The following is a 15,634-nucleotide window of genomic DNA, read 5'->3' as shown; positions in this document are numbered from 1 at the left end:
GCCCAATCGGTGCTCCTGGAGGGAATGTTTGCTCTCCCAGGGGACTCCTGATACACCAATGCCTAACAGATCTTTAAATGTTTCATTTGTTTCTGCTTCAGTCTGAGAAGGTTTCATTTTAGAAACATGAAATGCCTCTCTGAATTCTTCCTTTCTGTTTGCCTTACAGCATCACCCGAGCTCTCACAGAGGTCCTAACCCGTTCTGTGAGCTGCTGAGGACTGAACTCAGTGTTTTCTTTTGCAGTCTCCAGCTATTTGCAGAAGCACGGTGCGGATGTCTGCCGAACAGGTGCAGGGCGTGTGGGTTCGCTGCCACTGGTCCTCCAGCTCTGAGTCTAACAGCAGTGAAGAGGTAGGACCAGGGGCTTCGTGTCCTCTGGAACAGCACCTAGTAGGGTCCGTGTGAGTCTGTGACAAGCAGACCAGTGTGATAGAGTCATGGGAACATCACCAGGCAGAGGGGAGTACAGCTCTGCTGGCTGGAGTCTTCCCTACACCAACCTTCTTCCTCTCTCGCTCCCTCTTCCACTCTGTCTTTATTTCCCAGACATTTGGAAACAGAGAGCTTAAAGCAACAGTTGACAAATCTTAAAAGTTTGAGATCTGAGTATGTAGCTCCCTGACCCTGGTTTCGTGGAGGGAAGGGAAGGGGCATTTTTGTCAGACGAGAGTTCAAAATCATTCAGCAGCTCTGCAGTCTAGGTCAGGGCACTTAACTCCATGATGTGCCACTTCTTCTTGGTGAGATGCCAAGAGTAAAAGCCACCTGATAATGTAGGGAGAACTGAGTAAGTTGGTAGACAAGAAAGATCTGATCCAGCATCTGGTCCACAAGAGATGCTTGGTGAATGGCAGGACATGGCTTTCCCCACCCCGAATGTGTTGAAATTGACTTGCCATCATTCTGTAAAATTAACAATCTGTCAATTTATGACTTGAACATATCTTACATATTTATTCATCTATCTGCTTATTAACTGCTTTCCTTACTAGAATGTATGTCTCCTGAAGGTGAGGAGTGTTGGTTTTTGAGGGTGTAGGACAATGTTTGTCACAGGGTAGAAGTCTAGTAAACGCTTATTGAATGAAGACAAAAGAATGGAGGAAGAGAGGGTAAAAAACATGATATGTGGAGGAAACCTCTTGACTCCAACTAGGCATGAAAACATAATTGTTACATTATTTATTCAAGATGGGATAACATTTTCGACTGGTATTTTAAAATATTTGTACTGGGGTACAGCTGGATCTGTTTAATGACAACATTTCTCTACTCAGTTTCTTAAGATTTCATTCTGTAGGTGAGAATAACATTAGAAGAGTAAAGAAAATTCAGCTTCAAGGATTATACATTAAAGTTAATGATCCCATATTATGAATATACTCATACCATAAATATTTTGCGTGGAAGTCCATTGTGGGATTAGGATGAGAGGAAGCTAATGGCTAGGCGCGCCTATGACAGGAGACAGTTTGACAGGTGCAGGAGGACTAAGCCCAGGTGCTAGGACGCTCTCCACAGAAATGTTCAGTTGCACACTGGTACCTTTGAGGATTAATCCACAGGTGGTTTCTGGGCTTTCCATGGAGCCATGACTTCAGGATCTAGTTCCTGGGTATTAGGGAAAGTATGAAGGACCTCCTTTTCTAGACTCCACTGAAGCATCTGAGAAGTCAGGTGTGTTCATGCTGACACACTCGCACGCTTGTGTCCTGGCTAATCCAGAAACGAAAAGGAACAAGCACAGTGTTTCACAAACATTTTGTTCATATTGAATTGCGGGGGGACGGGGGGGGGGGTTGTCCATTCAGCAGGAGCGACTCTGACTACCAGGCCAGCATGTGGGAGCACATGTCAGGAGGACAGAAGCTCATCTGGGCACAGGAGAGCTTCCCTGGGGGACTTGATGGGCTCATCAAGAACTTTCATCAGGACAGAGGGGACAGTTATGGAGTGGAGCAAGGAAAAGCAATTCTAAGCGTGAGGGGATCATGAAGGAATTCCCTGAGGCATGAGAAGCTGGTTGGGTTGGAATGAACAGAAATCATTATGACTGTAATGAACAAAATACAGGACAGAGGCATAAGGGTTGATCTGGAGAGGAAGTCAGGATGGACCTCAGGGGTCACGTCTAGGATCTTTGGCTTCACCCTAATGGCAATGGGCCTGTTGGCTAAGAGCTCTAGGAGGCCGGCAGGACAGGTGAGAGGGAATGCTAGTGGATGCCAGGAGTTAATAGTGGGTGTTGAAAATTGATTTTAATTCATTCTATGACCTTTAACAAATTGAAGTGAATTCAGTAACCCCCCCCCCCCCATCATATAACCTCTCTTCCATCTCTGATTTAGGAAGTTGATTCTGATTGCACAGCTCACAAATCTGTTGCAGCTTTCTCATTGCATAGTGAGGACTATACACTTTTCTTCCAATCCAAGTTTTGTAAGAAGACTCTGACATAAGTTACATTGGCCCTTGAAACACACAATATTTTAAAATAAACTCTCAGATGGATGTTCCTCAAAGATTAGGAAATTATAAAGAACTGTGAACAAATTAAAAAAAAAGAATTCCTTAAATTAAAGAATGCTGTAATTTAAAGGAAGAAGAAGAAAGCAGATGGAGATTTCAAGTAATTCCTGGAAACTCTGAAATAGATTTCTTATATGAAAGAGAAAAAAAAAAAAAAAAAGAAAAGAAAACAGCTGTTAACCATTTTCATTGAAGTAAGCAGTGATCTTATAAACATAAAAGAGAATAGACTAGAATGAATTTAGTCATCAAAGAAGTAAATCATTGCTGGAAGTAGGAAATAGAAGAAATAAAACCGAAATAAAAAAACCTGGAGTAATGAAAATGAAGATCATTTGAAAAACATATGTAGGTTCTAGAAAAATTTCCAGGGAAAGCAACATAATGTGAACAAAGGTGTAACTCATGGAGAAAAAGACTGAAAATCCAAAATATGAGGAATAAGGACTTCGGTAAAATGGAAAATCTCTTGTAAGGATATAATGTGAGAAATTACTGAATGTACGAAGCTTGGATTTTTCCCTTACAGGATTTTTAAAAGGATAAAAGTTGTAGGGAAATTTGAGGAAATAAATTTCTAAGTTTGCTAATATGCTTCTCTCCTTCCCCAAATACATATTTATGTTGCAGCAAGGTTCCATTATTGTTAATTTGAAAGTGAAAAAGAGAGAGGATAAAGGGCTCTGGACAGGACAGGATCCCGCAGCCAAACACTTCTTGGTTTTGTCCCCGTCTAGAGTGCGATGCTAAGACCTTTAGGTTGATCAGTGAACTTGACACTTGAGAAACTCTGGTTTGGAGTACATGGGATGAGATTTGGCTAGGCCTTCAGCTGAGAGACCTAGAAACAGTCCAAAGGGAGAAACTGAGGAAGAAGAACTAATATGGAATTCTGAGCTCAGGGAAGGGGAGGGGACAGGCATTTGATTTACTTACTGTGTTCCATTTCCAATGATAGAACTTTAACTACAAATTGCCTAAGCCCCAGTGGGCTAAGTCCCTGGATCACATTCCCAGAAAGGACCCGAAAGAGTTGGCCTCATGGATAGTTAATTTAGGAGCATTAAACACCACCTGTGCCACTTTTCTTTCTCCCCGTCCCTCCCCCTTCCCCACCACTCCCCGTCTGCCCTAACCCACCCCATCCTTTCTCTTCTCCCTCTTTTACTGAAGATGAACTTTTCCCTTGTATCAGGAAGCAGGGTCACAATGTGCTCCAGATTCAGATCCCCTAAACTTAGGAGGAAAAGGGAACTTTTCTCTCTAGGTCCACGGGTAATGCCTCTTGACATGACCTTTTTGGCCTGGCTTTGGTTATGTGTCCCCCCCCCCCCCCCCCGCCCCACACCCCAAACTTTCAAAAATTACACTTTTATTGAGTTACAATCTATATAGTATACAACTCACCCTTACAATGTGTCCAGTTCAGGGGTTTTTAGTATATTCATAAGGTGGTACAACCTGCATCAGTATCTAAATCACCTCGAAAAGAAACCTTGTCTGCATGTGCCTCCATTCTGTGTTCCCCATTCCCCCAGCTCCCACCAACCACTCATCTACAGTGGTCTGGGTCTACAGATTTGCCTGTTCTGGACATTTTGATATAAATGGAATTATGTATCCTTTTGTGACTGGCTTATCTCACTAAGCATCATGCTCATATTACCTGTTATAGGGTGTATCAGAACTTTGTTCCTTTTTAGTGTTGAATAAGATGGTTTGTATGGATATACTGCGTTTGATCCAGCCTTTTACCTGTTGATCAACATTTGGGTTACTTCCACTTTTTGGCTATTATAAATAATGATTCAATGAGCATTCGTGTGTGGTTTTGTGTGGACATATGTTACGTGGGCTTTCAGTGGCTTCCTGAAGACGACTTGTGTACGCCTTTTCCAGTCTGAACACATGGGAACTTCATAGACAGGAAACCTCCACATCTGACCTAAATGTAGTCTCTTTGCAAGTCCACATAAAATGTTCCGTCTTAGGGCACCTGCATGGCTTAGCCGTTAAGCTTCTGAATTCGGCTCAGGTCATGAACCCAGAGTCCTGGGATCAAGCCCTGCATTGGGTTCCCTGCTCAGCAGGGACCCTGCTTCTCCCTTTCCCATTCCCCCTGCTTGTGTTCCCTCTGTTGCTGTCACTCTCTCTTGTCAAAAAAAAAAAAAATAAAAATCTTAAAAAAAAAAAAAGTTTCTGTCTTGCTGGTCCCCAATTTTTGGGAACACATTCTGATTCCAGTGGAAAACTTTTTGGAAAATTTAAACTTCACTTAAGTTTCTCTTCCCATGTGCTTCCTTAGACACACATGTTTTATACCACATGAAGTTATTTAATAAAATATGTTGCCTTATTTCATTAATACTTAATGATGTGATGCATTAAAGTTCTCCAGATAATATTTGCATTTTTACAGTGTCTCCTTCTTTTCTTTCATGTGTTGATATATCCCAATGCCTACATTGACTTAGATGTTTTTGGGGGACATACTGGGATCCTCTAAATGGAGAAACAACTACCTACTTGGTAAGTTAAGATCTGTTCTTTTTAATGATTTTTTTTTTTCTTGAAACAACTTCATATTGAAACTCTGTTAGTGAGTCATTTAAAACTGGAAACATTGAAGGACACTTGGGTGGCTCAGTCTATTAAGTGTCTGCCTTCGGCTCAGGTCATGATCCCAGGATTCTGGGATTGAGTCCCGCATCAGGGCGGGGCGGGGTGGTGTCCCTGCTCAGCATGGAGACTGCTTCTCCCACTGCCTGCCATTTCCCTTGCTTGTGCTTGCTCCTGTTTCTCTCTCTGACCTAAATAAATAAATAAATAAATAAATCTTAAAAGATTTATGGAAGCATCGATACATAACGATACATAACCTTCGAACAGTTACACTAATTCCAGAAAATGAACATTCTCTTTTATTTTAGTACCTATTTTTTACTTTCTTTTTTTTAAAATTTCAGTTAGCCAATGTATAGTACATCATTTCTTTTTGATGTAGGGTTCAATGATTCATTAGTTGCATATAACACCCAGTGCTCATCACATTAATGCCCATCATCCCGTTACCCCATCCCTCCACCCACCTGCCCTTCCACAACCCTAGTTTGTTTCCCAGAGTCACAAGTCTTTCTCTGTGTCTCTCTCTCTTCCATTGTCTCTCTCTGCTTGACTTACTTCACTCAGCATAATCCCCTCCAGTTCCATCCATGTTGATGCAAATGGTAGGTATTCATCCTTTCTGAGGGTTGAGTAATATTCCATTGTATATACGAATCGCATCTTCTTTATCCATTCATCTGCTGAAGGACATCTTGGCTCCTTCCTCAGTTTGGCTATTGTGGACATTGCTGCTATGAACAGTAGGGTTCATGTGCTCCTTCTTCTCACTACATCTGTATCTTTGGGGAAAATACCCAGTAGTGCAATTGCTAGGTCATAGGGATTTCTATTTTTAACTTCTTGAGGAACCTTCATACTGTTTTCCAGAGTGGCTATACCAGCTTGCATTCCCACCAACAGTATAAGAGAGTTCCCCTTTCTCCACATCCTTGCCAATATTTATTGTATCCTGTCTTGTTAATTTTAGCCATTCTGACTGATGTGAGGTGCTATCTTATTGTGGTTTTGATTTGTATATCCCTGATGACAAGAGACGTGGAACATTTTTCATGTGTCTGTTGACCATTTGTATGTCTTCTATGGGGAAGTGTTTTTTCATGTCTTCTGCTCATTTCTTGACTGGATTATTTGTTTTTGTTCCTTTCTTACAATTAGGCAATAAAGACACAACTTACCATTTAGGTATCCCTGTATATTTATACAGAGATTTTCTGTACATGATTCAATCTGATGGCCCCATGTGTCAAATAAACAGGGCAGATGTTGGATTACACCTTAAGAGGGTCCCCTAACTCAAACATGCTATTTCGTCCTGGGTGCACAGCCCAACTTACAGGGCCCAGGTGTGCAATAATGTGTGGCTGGACGGTCTAGACTGAAGCCCACCTAGTTGATTAAGGTCTAATTCTGTTATCCTCCTGCCATGTGATGAAAGCTGGTCATCCCTTCAAGTGGCTTGTTTGGGAGGAGAGAGAGCTTTCCTTTCTTTCATTTTTGTGTGGCCTCGCATTTGAAGTGGGATGGGAATTGGGAGCCATTTTTACTTTCCTGAGGTTTTCCCCCACTAGTGCTGATGGCAGCAAAACTATTTGGTGGTCTTCCACTGCTTCCTTGCTTAAGAGGTGTATAATAAAATCATGGAACATCCTGGAAGTGAAGAGAGGGACCTTGCCTTATGACTGTTCTGTATTACAGGTCTCATTTCTGACAGATCCAGAAGTGAATTTTATGAGCGGTCACTTGGTAAGTGGTCCTACTTTCTTCCATATGACACCAACAGATGCTTTTTGGATCAAGCCAGGCTCTGCTGAAACCATTTCATAGTAGATTAACCTCTGAAGTATGAGCTATTTTAAATGAAAATGAAGAGAACAGTACTGCATAAACTTGGTTTGCAAATCACTAAAAAGGCAAACTTGAGGCATCGTGACTTGCTTAAATGTTAGCAGGAATCAAAATAGCAAATTGGGCTGAGGATATCAGCAGTGACCTTTCCTCCTGCTTCACTTTGGGGGCATTTTCTAAAAAAGCTTAAATTCTCTTGATCCCCTCTTTGCCCTCCACTCTCATTGGTATGGTATTTTGGGGCCAGCAGGTAACATTAGTGCTAATATAGTTCCTCCCTTTTACAGATCAGCTTCCCTCTCATTTAATTTTCAGAATAGATCTTATGTCTTATGACCTGCTTCTGTAGAAGAGATGAACAATGACTCTTGGTGCTAATAGTACGTGCAAGGCACTTAGCTCCGTGCTAATTGCTTGACACAGCTTTCTCTTCACAACCATCCTATGAGGCAACACTATGTGCCTTCCCATTTTGGAGCTGAGAAAACTGAGGCTTAGTGAGTTTCTGTAGTGTGTCCAAGGCTATATGGCCAACGTGGAACTTGGATCCAGGTAGTGAGTGGCAGAGACAGGACTTTGGTACAGACCTGTCAGACTCTTCCAGCTTTTGTTTTTGCCAATGCTGTTTTCCAGAAAAGTTGTGAATTTCATCATATTTTGGAGCTCTTCATTAAAATGAATAGACAATGAATTCTGGAACACTGAAAAGAAATTAAATTAAATTTAATTTTAAAAATGAATAACACAGATACTAATATTTCATTGGGCTCAATGTTTGATCCTCACTAGGCATACTGAATTTATTTCAAGTGGTAGGGCTTATAATCTGAGGCTTGGTTTATTTCCTTTTTATTTTTTAATTTATTTTTAAAAAGATTTTATTTATTTATCTGAGAGAGAGAGAGAGATTGGCCAAGAGCAGGGTGAGGATGGAGAGAGAAACTTAAGGAGACTCCCCGCTGAGCATGGAGCCCAATGTGGGGCTGGGTCTTACCGCCCTGAGATCGTGACCTGAGTCAAAACCAAGAGTCAAATACTTAACTGACTGAGCCACCAGGCACCCCCTGAGACTTAATTTAAAGAAAAGTTTTAGACAACCTCCCAGTTTTTGCTTTGGGAGAACATCAGTTATTTGAACAGTGTGACCATTGCAGAGGACATTTTTTGAACACTTTTTTGGGGGCATTGCCTTCAGAATCTATGACACATTATTTTGAATTGCTATAGTTGTGGAAAATATTTGTCCTTGGATTTGATTTTGGAAATAGCCAAAATAAATGTGATTAATCAGATTAACAACCAACTTAAGTGCATTAGTTATATATTGCTGTGTGTCAGATTATCCCCAAACTAAGCAGCTTAAAACAACAAATATTTGTTATATTATAGTTTCTGAAGGTCAGGAACCCCCAGGCACCTTGGTTGAGTGGTTCTTATTCAGAGTCTCTAACAAGCTTGAGATAAGATGTTATCTGGGGCTGCAATCTCATTTGAAGGCTGGACTGGGTCTGAAAGATCCACTTCCGAGATCATTCATGTGTTTGTTGGCAGGCCTCAGCTCTGCATGTGCTCTTGGACTGAGGGTTTCAGTTTCACCCTCTGTGGACCTTTCCATAGGCTTGCCTGAATGCCCTCAAAATATGACAGCTGGCTTCTCCCAGAGACAATGATGAGAGAGAGAGAGAGAGAGAGGGAGCAAGTCACAGAACATCCGAGATAGAAGACACAGGATTTTGTGACCTAATTTTGGAATTTGTGTGTCATCCCTTTTGTGTATTTTATTAGTCACACAGACCAGCCTTGGTCCAGTGTCAGAGAGAACTATCTAAGGGTGAATACCAGGAAGCCATCATGGAGGCTGGCTATTGCATTGGGAAAATGTCATTTGGGACCAAAAATATTTTATGACTGTAAGTTAATGTGACTGATCCTTTTTATGTGGCTCATAAGATAATTCCAGAGCTGAATCTTAAAAAACCTTTTTGGGCCTTAGGAACATCACAGATGCAGCTATGCAGTCATCTCAGAGATTTCTATGAAGATAACAATTTAATTTATTCCACCAAATGTGTGTGACAAGCACTGAGCTGATCTCATGGAGGACTTATAGTAGTGCCGGGAACAGATTACACAGAGAGAAAAATAAGCATGGGTTCAGCTGTGACACCACGCAGGGGAAAGGAAGGACGAGCCAAGAAAGGAAGACAGAGCTGTCCTGTTCTTGGACATCTCTCAGCAGTGTGGGTCTGGTTATGCTCGTCACACCTCTTCCCACTGTTCATAGTCGTGGGGTCCATGTTGTCTCAGACCTTGGTGTGAATGACAGAGCCTATATGTCCTTCCATCTGCAGAGAGCCCGAGAGGGATCTTTCCTCCTGGGAATCGAGGGTACCGGAACAGGTGGCACAGACTTCAAGAATAAACACTGGCTTTGAGTAATAGCTTCAAGGTAAGGGGGCATTGTTAAAAATGTGTATTTAAAAATAGAAGCTGCTTGGAGAGATTGCCTTAACACTGTTGTCCTCATGCCCTCAAATGTCTTATTCTGTCATTCAGCTCTCATCTTCGCTCACCTTCCCACCACCTGGTCTCCTCTCAGACTCTGTCCCTTAGTCGTGTCTCCCATCCCACAAACCTTGAGCTTTCTCCTGTGGCTTTTGTATTTGTCACCATTAACATGATCAAGTGTCCAGTTGAAGAGCAAACAGAAAGACGGGCAGAACAGTCACTCCTTTGATGCTCCCCCATCCCAGTGACTGCCCTCCTTCCTCCTTATATGCTGAGCTTCTCCACACATTTGTGGTCCTTGGCTGCTGCTCCCCCCCCCCCCACCCACCCATTCACGGTCTGCTTTTTGCACCCTGGGCTTTCAGCCCTCCGGTCCAAGAAACTGGATCTGCCTTCTTTTCCTTGATCAATAATTTAAATACTGGTGACCACTTGTAGTTATCTCCTTAGCCCACCCTCTCCTCCTTCCATAGATTGCTTTGTCATATCTTCCACCTGCTGACTTCATCAATGATCTGCAATTCCGTCTAAGCACACATCTCTTACCATGCTCTGTCCTGGATGAAGTTGGTAGGGGCATCTGTATCCTCCTGGAACCTATCCGGTGCCCTCTTCAACTGCCTTCCTTAATTCAGGCTGTTTTCATCCACCTTATTTCCTCAAGCTCAAAATTTTAGAGCATCATTGACCCTTCTTTCCCCTTTCTCTTCTCCTGACATCCACAGGGGTCCAGTCTTATGAATCATGGCCACACATTCTCCCTGGCATTGGCCACTCATGTCATTACTGTCACCACTGACCAGTGCCTGCATCTTTGCACCAGGTCCTGACCTCATGCTGTTCACCTTACATGCGGTCCTCAAGCTTATCCCGAAACAGAAGAGTCAAATTCTTTCCATATTAACCCCTTAGTGTTCACTTCACTTGGGGATAAAGCAGAGGTATGCAAAATGCAGACACTAAGCCAAAAGGAAGAATAGCCTATTCCACTAGTGTGGTGGGGAGCTGAAGACTGAGCCTGGGTATACCAAACCCACACTGAGTATCACCAAGTATATAAATTTCCAGTTACTAGGGATTGGAGCAGATGTAACTAAGTCTTTCTAAAGGTTTCCATGTAGTAAGGGGACATCAGGAAGGGCACACTTGAAAAGAATCTTCAGATGCAATTATAGACATCAATTCAATGCACATTCATTTTTACACACACACACACACACACACACACACACACACATTAATAACAAAGTCTGAGCCTTCACAGACTTTAGTTTGCATAACACTGCATACCTTCAGGATAAAGTCTGAACTCCTTAGCATGGCGCACAAAGGTCTTGGTGATCCAGCCCCTGTCCATTTCTCCAACTCTGCCTCGGCCCTAAGCTCCAGCAGTACTGAGATCTCACAGCTTGTTGTGCTGAGACCTTCACATGGGACTGCTCCCTGGCTAATCCCTCCTCACTGGTCAGGCCTCAGCACAGTGTCATTTCCCATGGGAGGTCTACTCTGACCCCTTTCCAGCTGTCCTCATCACAGAGCCCTGCTGTTGCTCATCTCTTTTCTGTCCCACCGGGCTGCCCCAGACACCCTGGGCGCAGGGTGCAGAGGGCACGCAGGACTCAGGGCACATCAGGTGCTACTGTCTCCCAGGGCCCTGCCCAGAGCCTGGCACACAGCAAGCATTCGACAAGTATTTTTGAAGGGATGACGGAATCCTTCACTTTAGGTGCCTGAGACTGTTATTTTAAAAAAAAAAAAAATCAGTTAAGCATAGTATAATTAATTTTTAACCACTGGAATTTGAAAGAAGTCAACTGACATTTTACAAAAATAGAAGGAAAATTTACCAGTGAAGCTTTATTGGATGAAAGATGCAAATGGTAGGTTTTCTATTTAATCTATGTGCCTCCTAAAAATAAACACTGGCTTCATATGGAGATCTAGAATCTACTCATTATGAAGAAATGGACCCATTGTATTCCTTTTGTTTTTTTTAACCAATTTAAATAATTTCCTTTTGCTTTATAGAGTATCCTCAGGAGGCAAAATAGAGTTCCCCATGAACTGGCTGTGTTTCATTTATTAATAATATGATTATATTGGGCATATTCATACACATATATTGCAATATATTTGCAATCCGTGTGTGAATAATATTGATTTGATTTCTATAACAAAACTGATTGCTTATCATATGTGTTTTTAAAGGCAGCACCCATGAAAGGCTTGACATTGCCACAGTTATGACCCAGTTATGACCCTGAGCTCCCGTGACCTTCATATTTCTCCATGGTGCTCTGAATTTCCTAGAATCCCAAAATGAGCCTGGGAAGGCCAGCACGGGAACCTGAGTCTGTGGACCTGGCTCCAAGCCTGCTCTGCCACCAGGAGCTGTGAGATCATGCTCCAGTCTCTTAACCTCTTGGCTGCCTTCCTTCAAAGGTTCATTATTATTTTCATACTTGGTTTTGGCCCTGCTAGACCGTGACCTTCTTAGCAACGCATGGCCCTCATTCTTATTAATTATTTTAGTTTACTACCATAAAGTTAAGAATAATGTCTAGAACATAATCATCAGGCTGGAAGGAAGGAAAAAACACATGCGTGACCCAAGGCAGGATGACCGTGTTCAAGTCGTGGATGTCATTTTTCTGGTGGGGAGCTCCCCAAAGACAGAGTCTTTGATTCAAGGACCACAGAACCCTCCGAGCCTGGTTTTATAGGGACTAAGTGTTTTTGTAATTTAATAAACAGTGTTCTTGGGGCGCCTGGGTGGCTCAGTGGTTTGGGCTGCTGCCTTAGGCTCGGGTCATGATCTCAGGGTCCTGGGATCGAGCCCCGCATCGGGCTCTCTGCTCCGCAGGAAGCCTGCTTCCCTCTCTCTCTCTCTCTCTGCCTGCCTCTCTGGATACTTGTGATCTCTGTCTGTCAAATGAGTAAATAAAATCTTTGGAGAAAAAAAAATAAACAGTGTTCTAGGCTTCTTTCAGGTTGCTAGAAAATCATTTCACGTATAGGAATCCATAGCGAAAGGTAGGATTTCAACATGAGCTTTGGAATTTTTTCTTATTTGCTCCTCTAACATAGGGGCCATGAAAATCAGGTCCCAACTCTCATGCTGTCAGGGATCTCTCAGCTATAGCCCTTGCTTGATCTTTATGGCTGGAATAGTTCACCCTTTTCAATTACTCAGTGGCCAGATGACCACAAACCACACGGAAAGCACCCAAACCACAGCGGTGTGAGCGAGGCGTTTTCCTTTATGTTGCAATGACGATTCGTGTGGACCCCTGAAACTCGGCCCCAAAGCTGCAAAGCAGGCCATTGCAAGTAAGGTCTGATGTGGACGGTGGCATGCTGAGAAGGATCAGTTTCATGAGTTTGTCAGTTTGCTTAACAAACGTTAAGATCAGAACACTCCAGAGTGCCCCAAGGAAGATCAGAACACTCCAGAGTGCCCGGGTCTGTGCGTGGACCTTTTAAAAATCTTGCAACAACTCATATGAAGCTTTGTCATTCTTTTTGGTTTTGTAGATGAGGAAGTACGGACATCAGAGGCTCTTGCTCTTAGAGGTGATGCTAAGATTGGGATTTAAAGAGTTCTTTTAAAATTTGCTTAGTGAGAGAGAGAGAGGGAGAGAGAGCACACCAGCAGGGTGAGGAGCAGAGGGAGAAGCAGATTCCCAGCTGATCAGTGAGCCCCACGCTAGGCTCCATCCCAGGACCCCAAGCTCATGACCTGAGCCGAGGGTAGATGCTTAACCAACTGGGCCACCCAGATGCCTCCGAGATTGGGATATTGTTACTGATATCTGTCTGTCTCTCTTTCCCTGCCCTGTGACATTCAACCTCATGTCAATATCTCCATGTATAGGAAACAGCATGAGAGGGCAAAAGTCCAAGGATTAATATTATTTTTTTAAATATTTTATTTATTTGAGAGAGGAGGGATGGGCAGGGGGAGAGAGACAAGCAGACTCCCCACTGAGCACAGGGCCCGGCACAGTATTCGATTCAGGACCCCAAGTTCATGACCTGAGCTAGAGTCAGATGCTTAACGGACTGAGTCACCCATGCACCCTAGAAACCCAAGGATTATTTACATCTGTCACGTGTTGGGTGAAGCTAGGTAGGCAGCCTCCCACTGGAAGGCAAAGATTAGAAGCCTGGAAGCCTTTACATGTACCTACCTATCATCAGCTACCTGGGAGGGGTGACCCCACAGTGTGGCCCCTAAAGTGAGCTGGCTGAGTGATTTCCATATTCGGGGATCAGACCCATGAGTGACAACTTGTTGTCATAACCTCCCAAAGCTGCCCACCCACCAGAGGAGCCAGACCCCTTTCCCCATCTGAGATAGGAAAGACCAGCTGGTGCCTGGGAGATGGAAAGCTGGCCATGTGGGGCTGTGTCCACTTATAGTCTACTCTGATGCTCTTTTGTTGTGCACACCTGAAGGAGGGAGGACAGTCCACTCTCAGTATCTTGGTAGTTATGATCTGTAAAGTTGCTGCTAACACTGAATTAGCAAATACTGAGCCGTTGTTCCAGTGGGAAGTAAGGGTTAGGCTCCCGTGAGCCTTTGGTCACCTTTCATCAACCAGTCAGTACACGGCCTTGTTTTATGTGTGTTTCCATTGAAAGGCACTTTATTTAACATCCGCTATTGATCCATATTGAACTCACGGTCAACGGCACCATAACTCAGGCCTGGACCACGCTCCTTGAACATACACGTATTCTCCATAAGGCATGCCGCAGCCTTCTGTGCTAAACAGGGCTGGACACCACCCCGGCATGATGCGTGGGGGCCATTTGAAACGCAAAATCATCAACAAAAAATACAAAAATGCCCAAAGCATGGCCCTTAATGGTATGCAAGAAAGACACTTGTTTACAGTATGAACTGAAATAAGGAGACAGAGCATGACCTTGTTTGACCTTGGCTGGCAACATGGATGCTGGGAGACTAGCTTTTCATCACCCTAAGCATTCTTAGAATGAATGCAAAATCACCAGGAATATCCATTTGGGGATTACAAAGGAATGTTAGCAAGTAGGCAAATTTTTGCAAATAATGAGGGTTTAGGTACCCCCCCCCCCCCCCACCATTACATTCCCACCTCCTCTTTACTCTCTCAGGTCTTCTTTCCACCTGGCTTGAAAGAAATGCTGTCTGCACTGCTGCATCCCAGGACCTCTCTCCAGTGGCTCTGCCCTGCTCTCTCTCTCCAGCTCTTGGTGCCTCCAGCCCACTGGCCTTCCCTTTGCCCACTGAACTTTGTGGCTGCGTCTAGTGTTTCTTTCCTGTTCTAAGTCTTCTCTCTGTTCTGCATGGGTCTCTCTTCTTCCTCCTGCTCCCCAAATGGAGGTGGTCCCCAGAACTCCAGCCTGGGCTATTCCTTTTCTCACTGGCTTCTCTTTCCCACATGATCCCAGACACCCTCAGCACTTTGATGCCCATCCGTCGGGGGGAGCCTTCCACCCTCCATTTCCAGACTCTGCCTTAACCAACAGCATGCTAGACTCTGCCTTATCCTCCATGTGGATATGTTTCCACATGCTCAAACTAGAATACTTCTCCCCTTCCTCAGCAGGTGTCTGTTACTTCTGCTCTTTGTTCAAGGAGCTGGGCACTTTGCACAGTTGTTCCAGTCTCTAGGGCTACCTTGGATTCCCTTTGAATACGCCCAGGAGTGTTGGGTCCTGCGTCTCCATAGCAGGAATGTGGAATGCATGCCACAGAGTCTAATCCCCCCTCCTTCTCTCTTTTCACAGCAAAATACACTGGAAAGAATAGAAGTGCCAGAGAAGAAAGATGCTTCATGAATTGTGTGATTTTTCTTTTGATGGGTTCCAGTCCTTAATAAATGCTTTATTCTTCCTCTTTTTCCATTGACTGATTAAAAAAAAAGCATAACTATCAAATTTTTAGATAAGAAGCAATTACATGAGGAGATTAATATTACCTAAGGATTTTAGGAGCTAAGAACTCACATAGTAGCCATGCATAGTATAATTATGTCAAATGTGTGTTTTAGATCAATAGGCAATGCTTGTAAATTCCTTATTCCTTTTTTTTTTTTTTTAATTCCTTATTCTTAAAAAGACAATCAGTCCAGGC

General features: G+C 43.3%; 1 protein-coding gene across 3 annotated transcripts in view; it reads left to right on the top strand.

The window, feature by feature from the left end:
* The window catches only part of SPP2 (secreted phosphoprotein 2), a 32,922-nt gene extending 17,522 nt beyond the window's left edge, over positions 1 to 15,400 (top strand). For 2 of the 3 annotated variants that reach the window (XM_059167648.1, XM_059167649.1), the window contains exons 6-10: positions 247 to 354; positions 5,007 to 5,061; positions 6,853 to 6,900; positions 9,354 to 9,451; positions 15,289 to 15,400. In XM_059167648.1, the coding sequence (XP_059023631.1) occupies positions 247 to 354; positions 5,007 to 5,061; positions 6,853 to 6,900; positions 9,354 to 9,424 (282 nt within the window). In that variant the 3' untranslated portion in view covers positions 9,425 to 9,451; positions 15,289 to 15,400. The remainder of the gene's footprint in view (positions 1 to 246; positions 355 to 5,006; positions 5,062 to 6,852; positions 6,901 to 9,353; positions 9,452 to 15,288) is intronic. The other variant, XM_059167650.1, reaches the window with a different exon arrangement.
* The last annotated feature ends 234 nt before the right edge of the window (positions 15,401 to 15,634 follow it).

This window comes from Mustela lutreola, chromosome 3, assembly GCF_030435805.1.
Source record: "Mustela lutreola isolate mMusLut2 chromosome 3, mMusLut2.pri, whole genome shotgun sequence".
Lineage (NCBI taxonomy): Eukaryota > Metazoa > Chordata > Mammalia > Carnivora > Mustelidae > Mustela > Mustela lutreola.
This window is presented reverse-complemented; position numbering and strand designations above follow the sequence as displayed.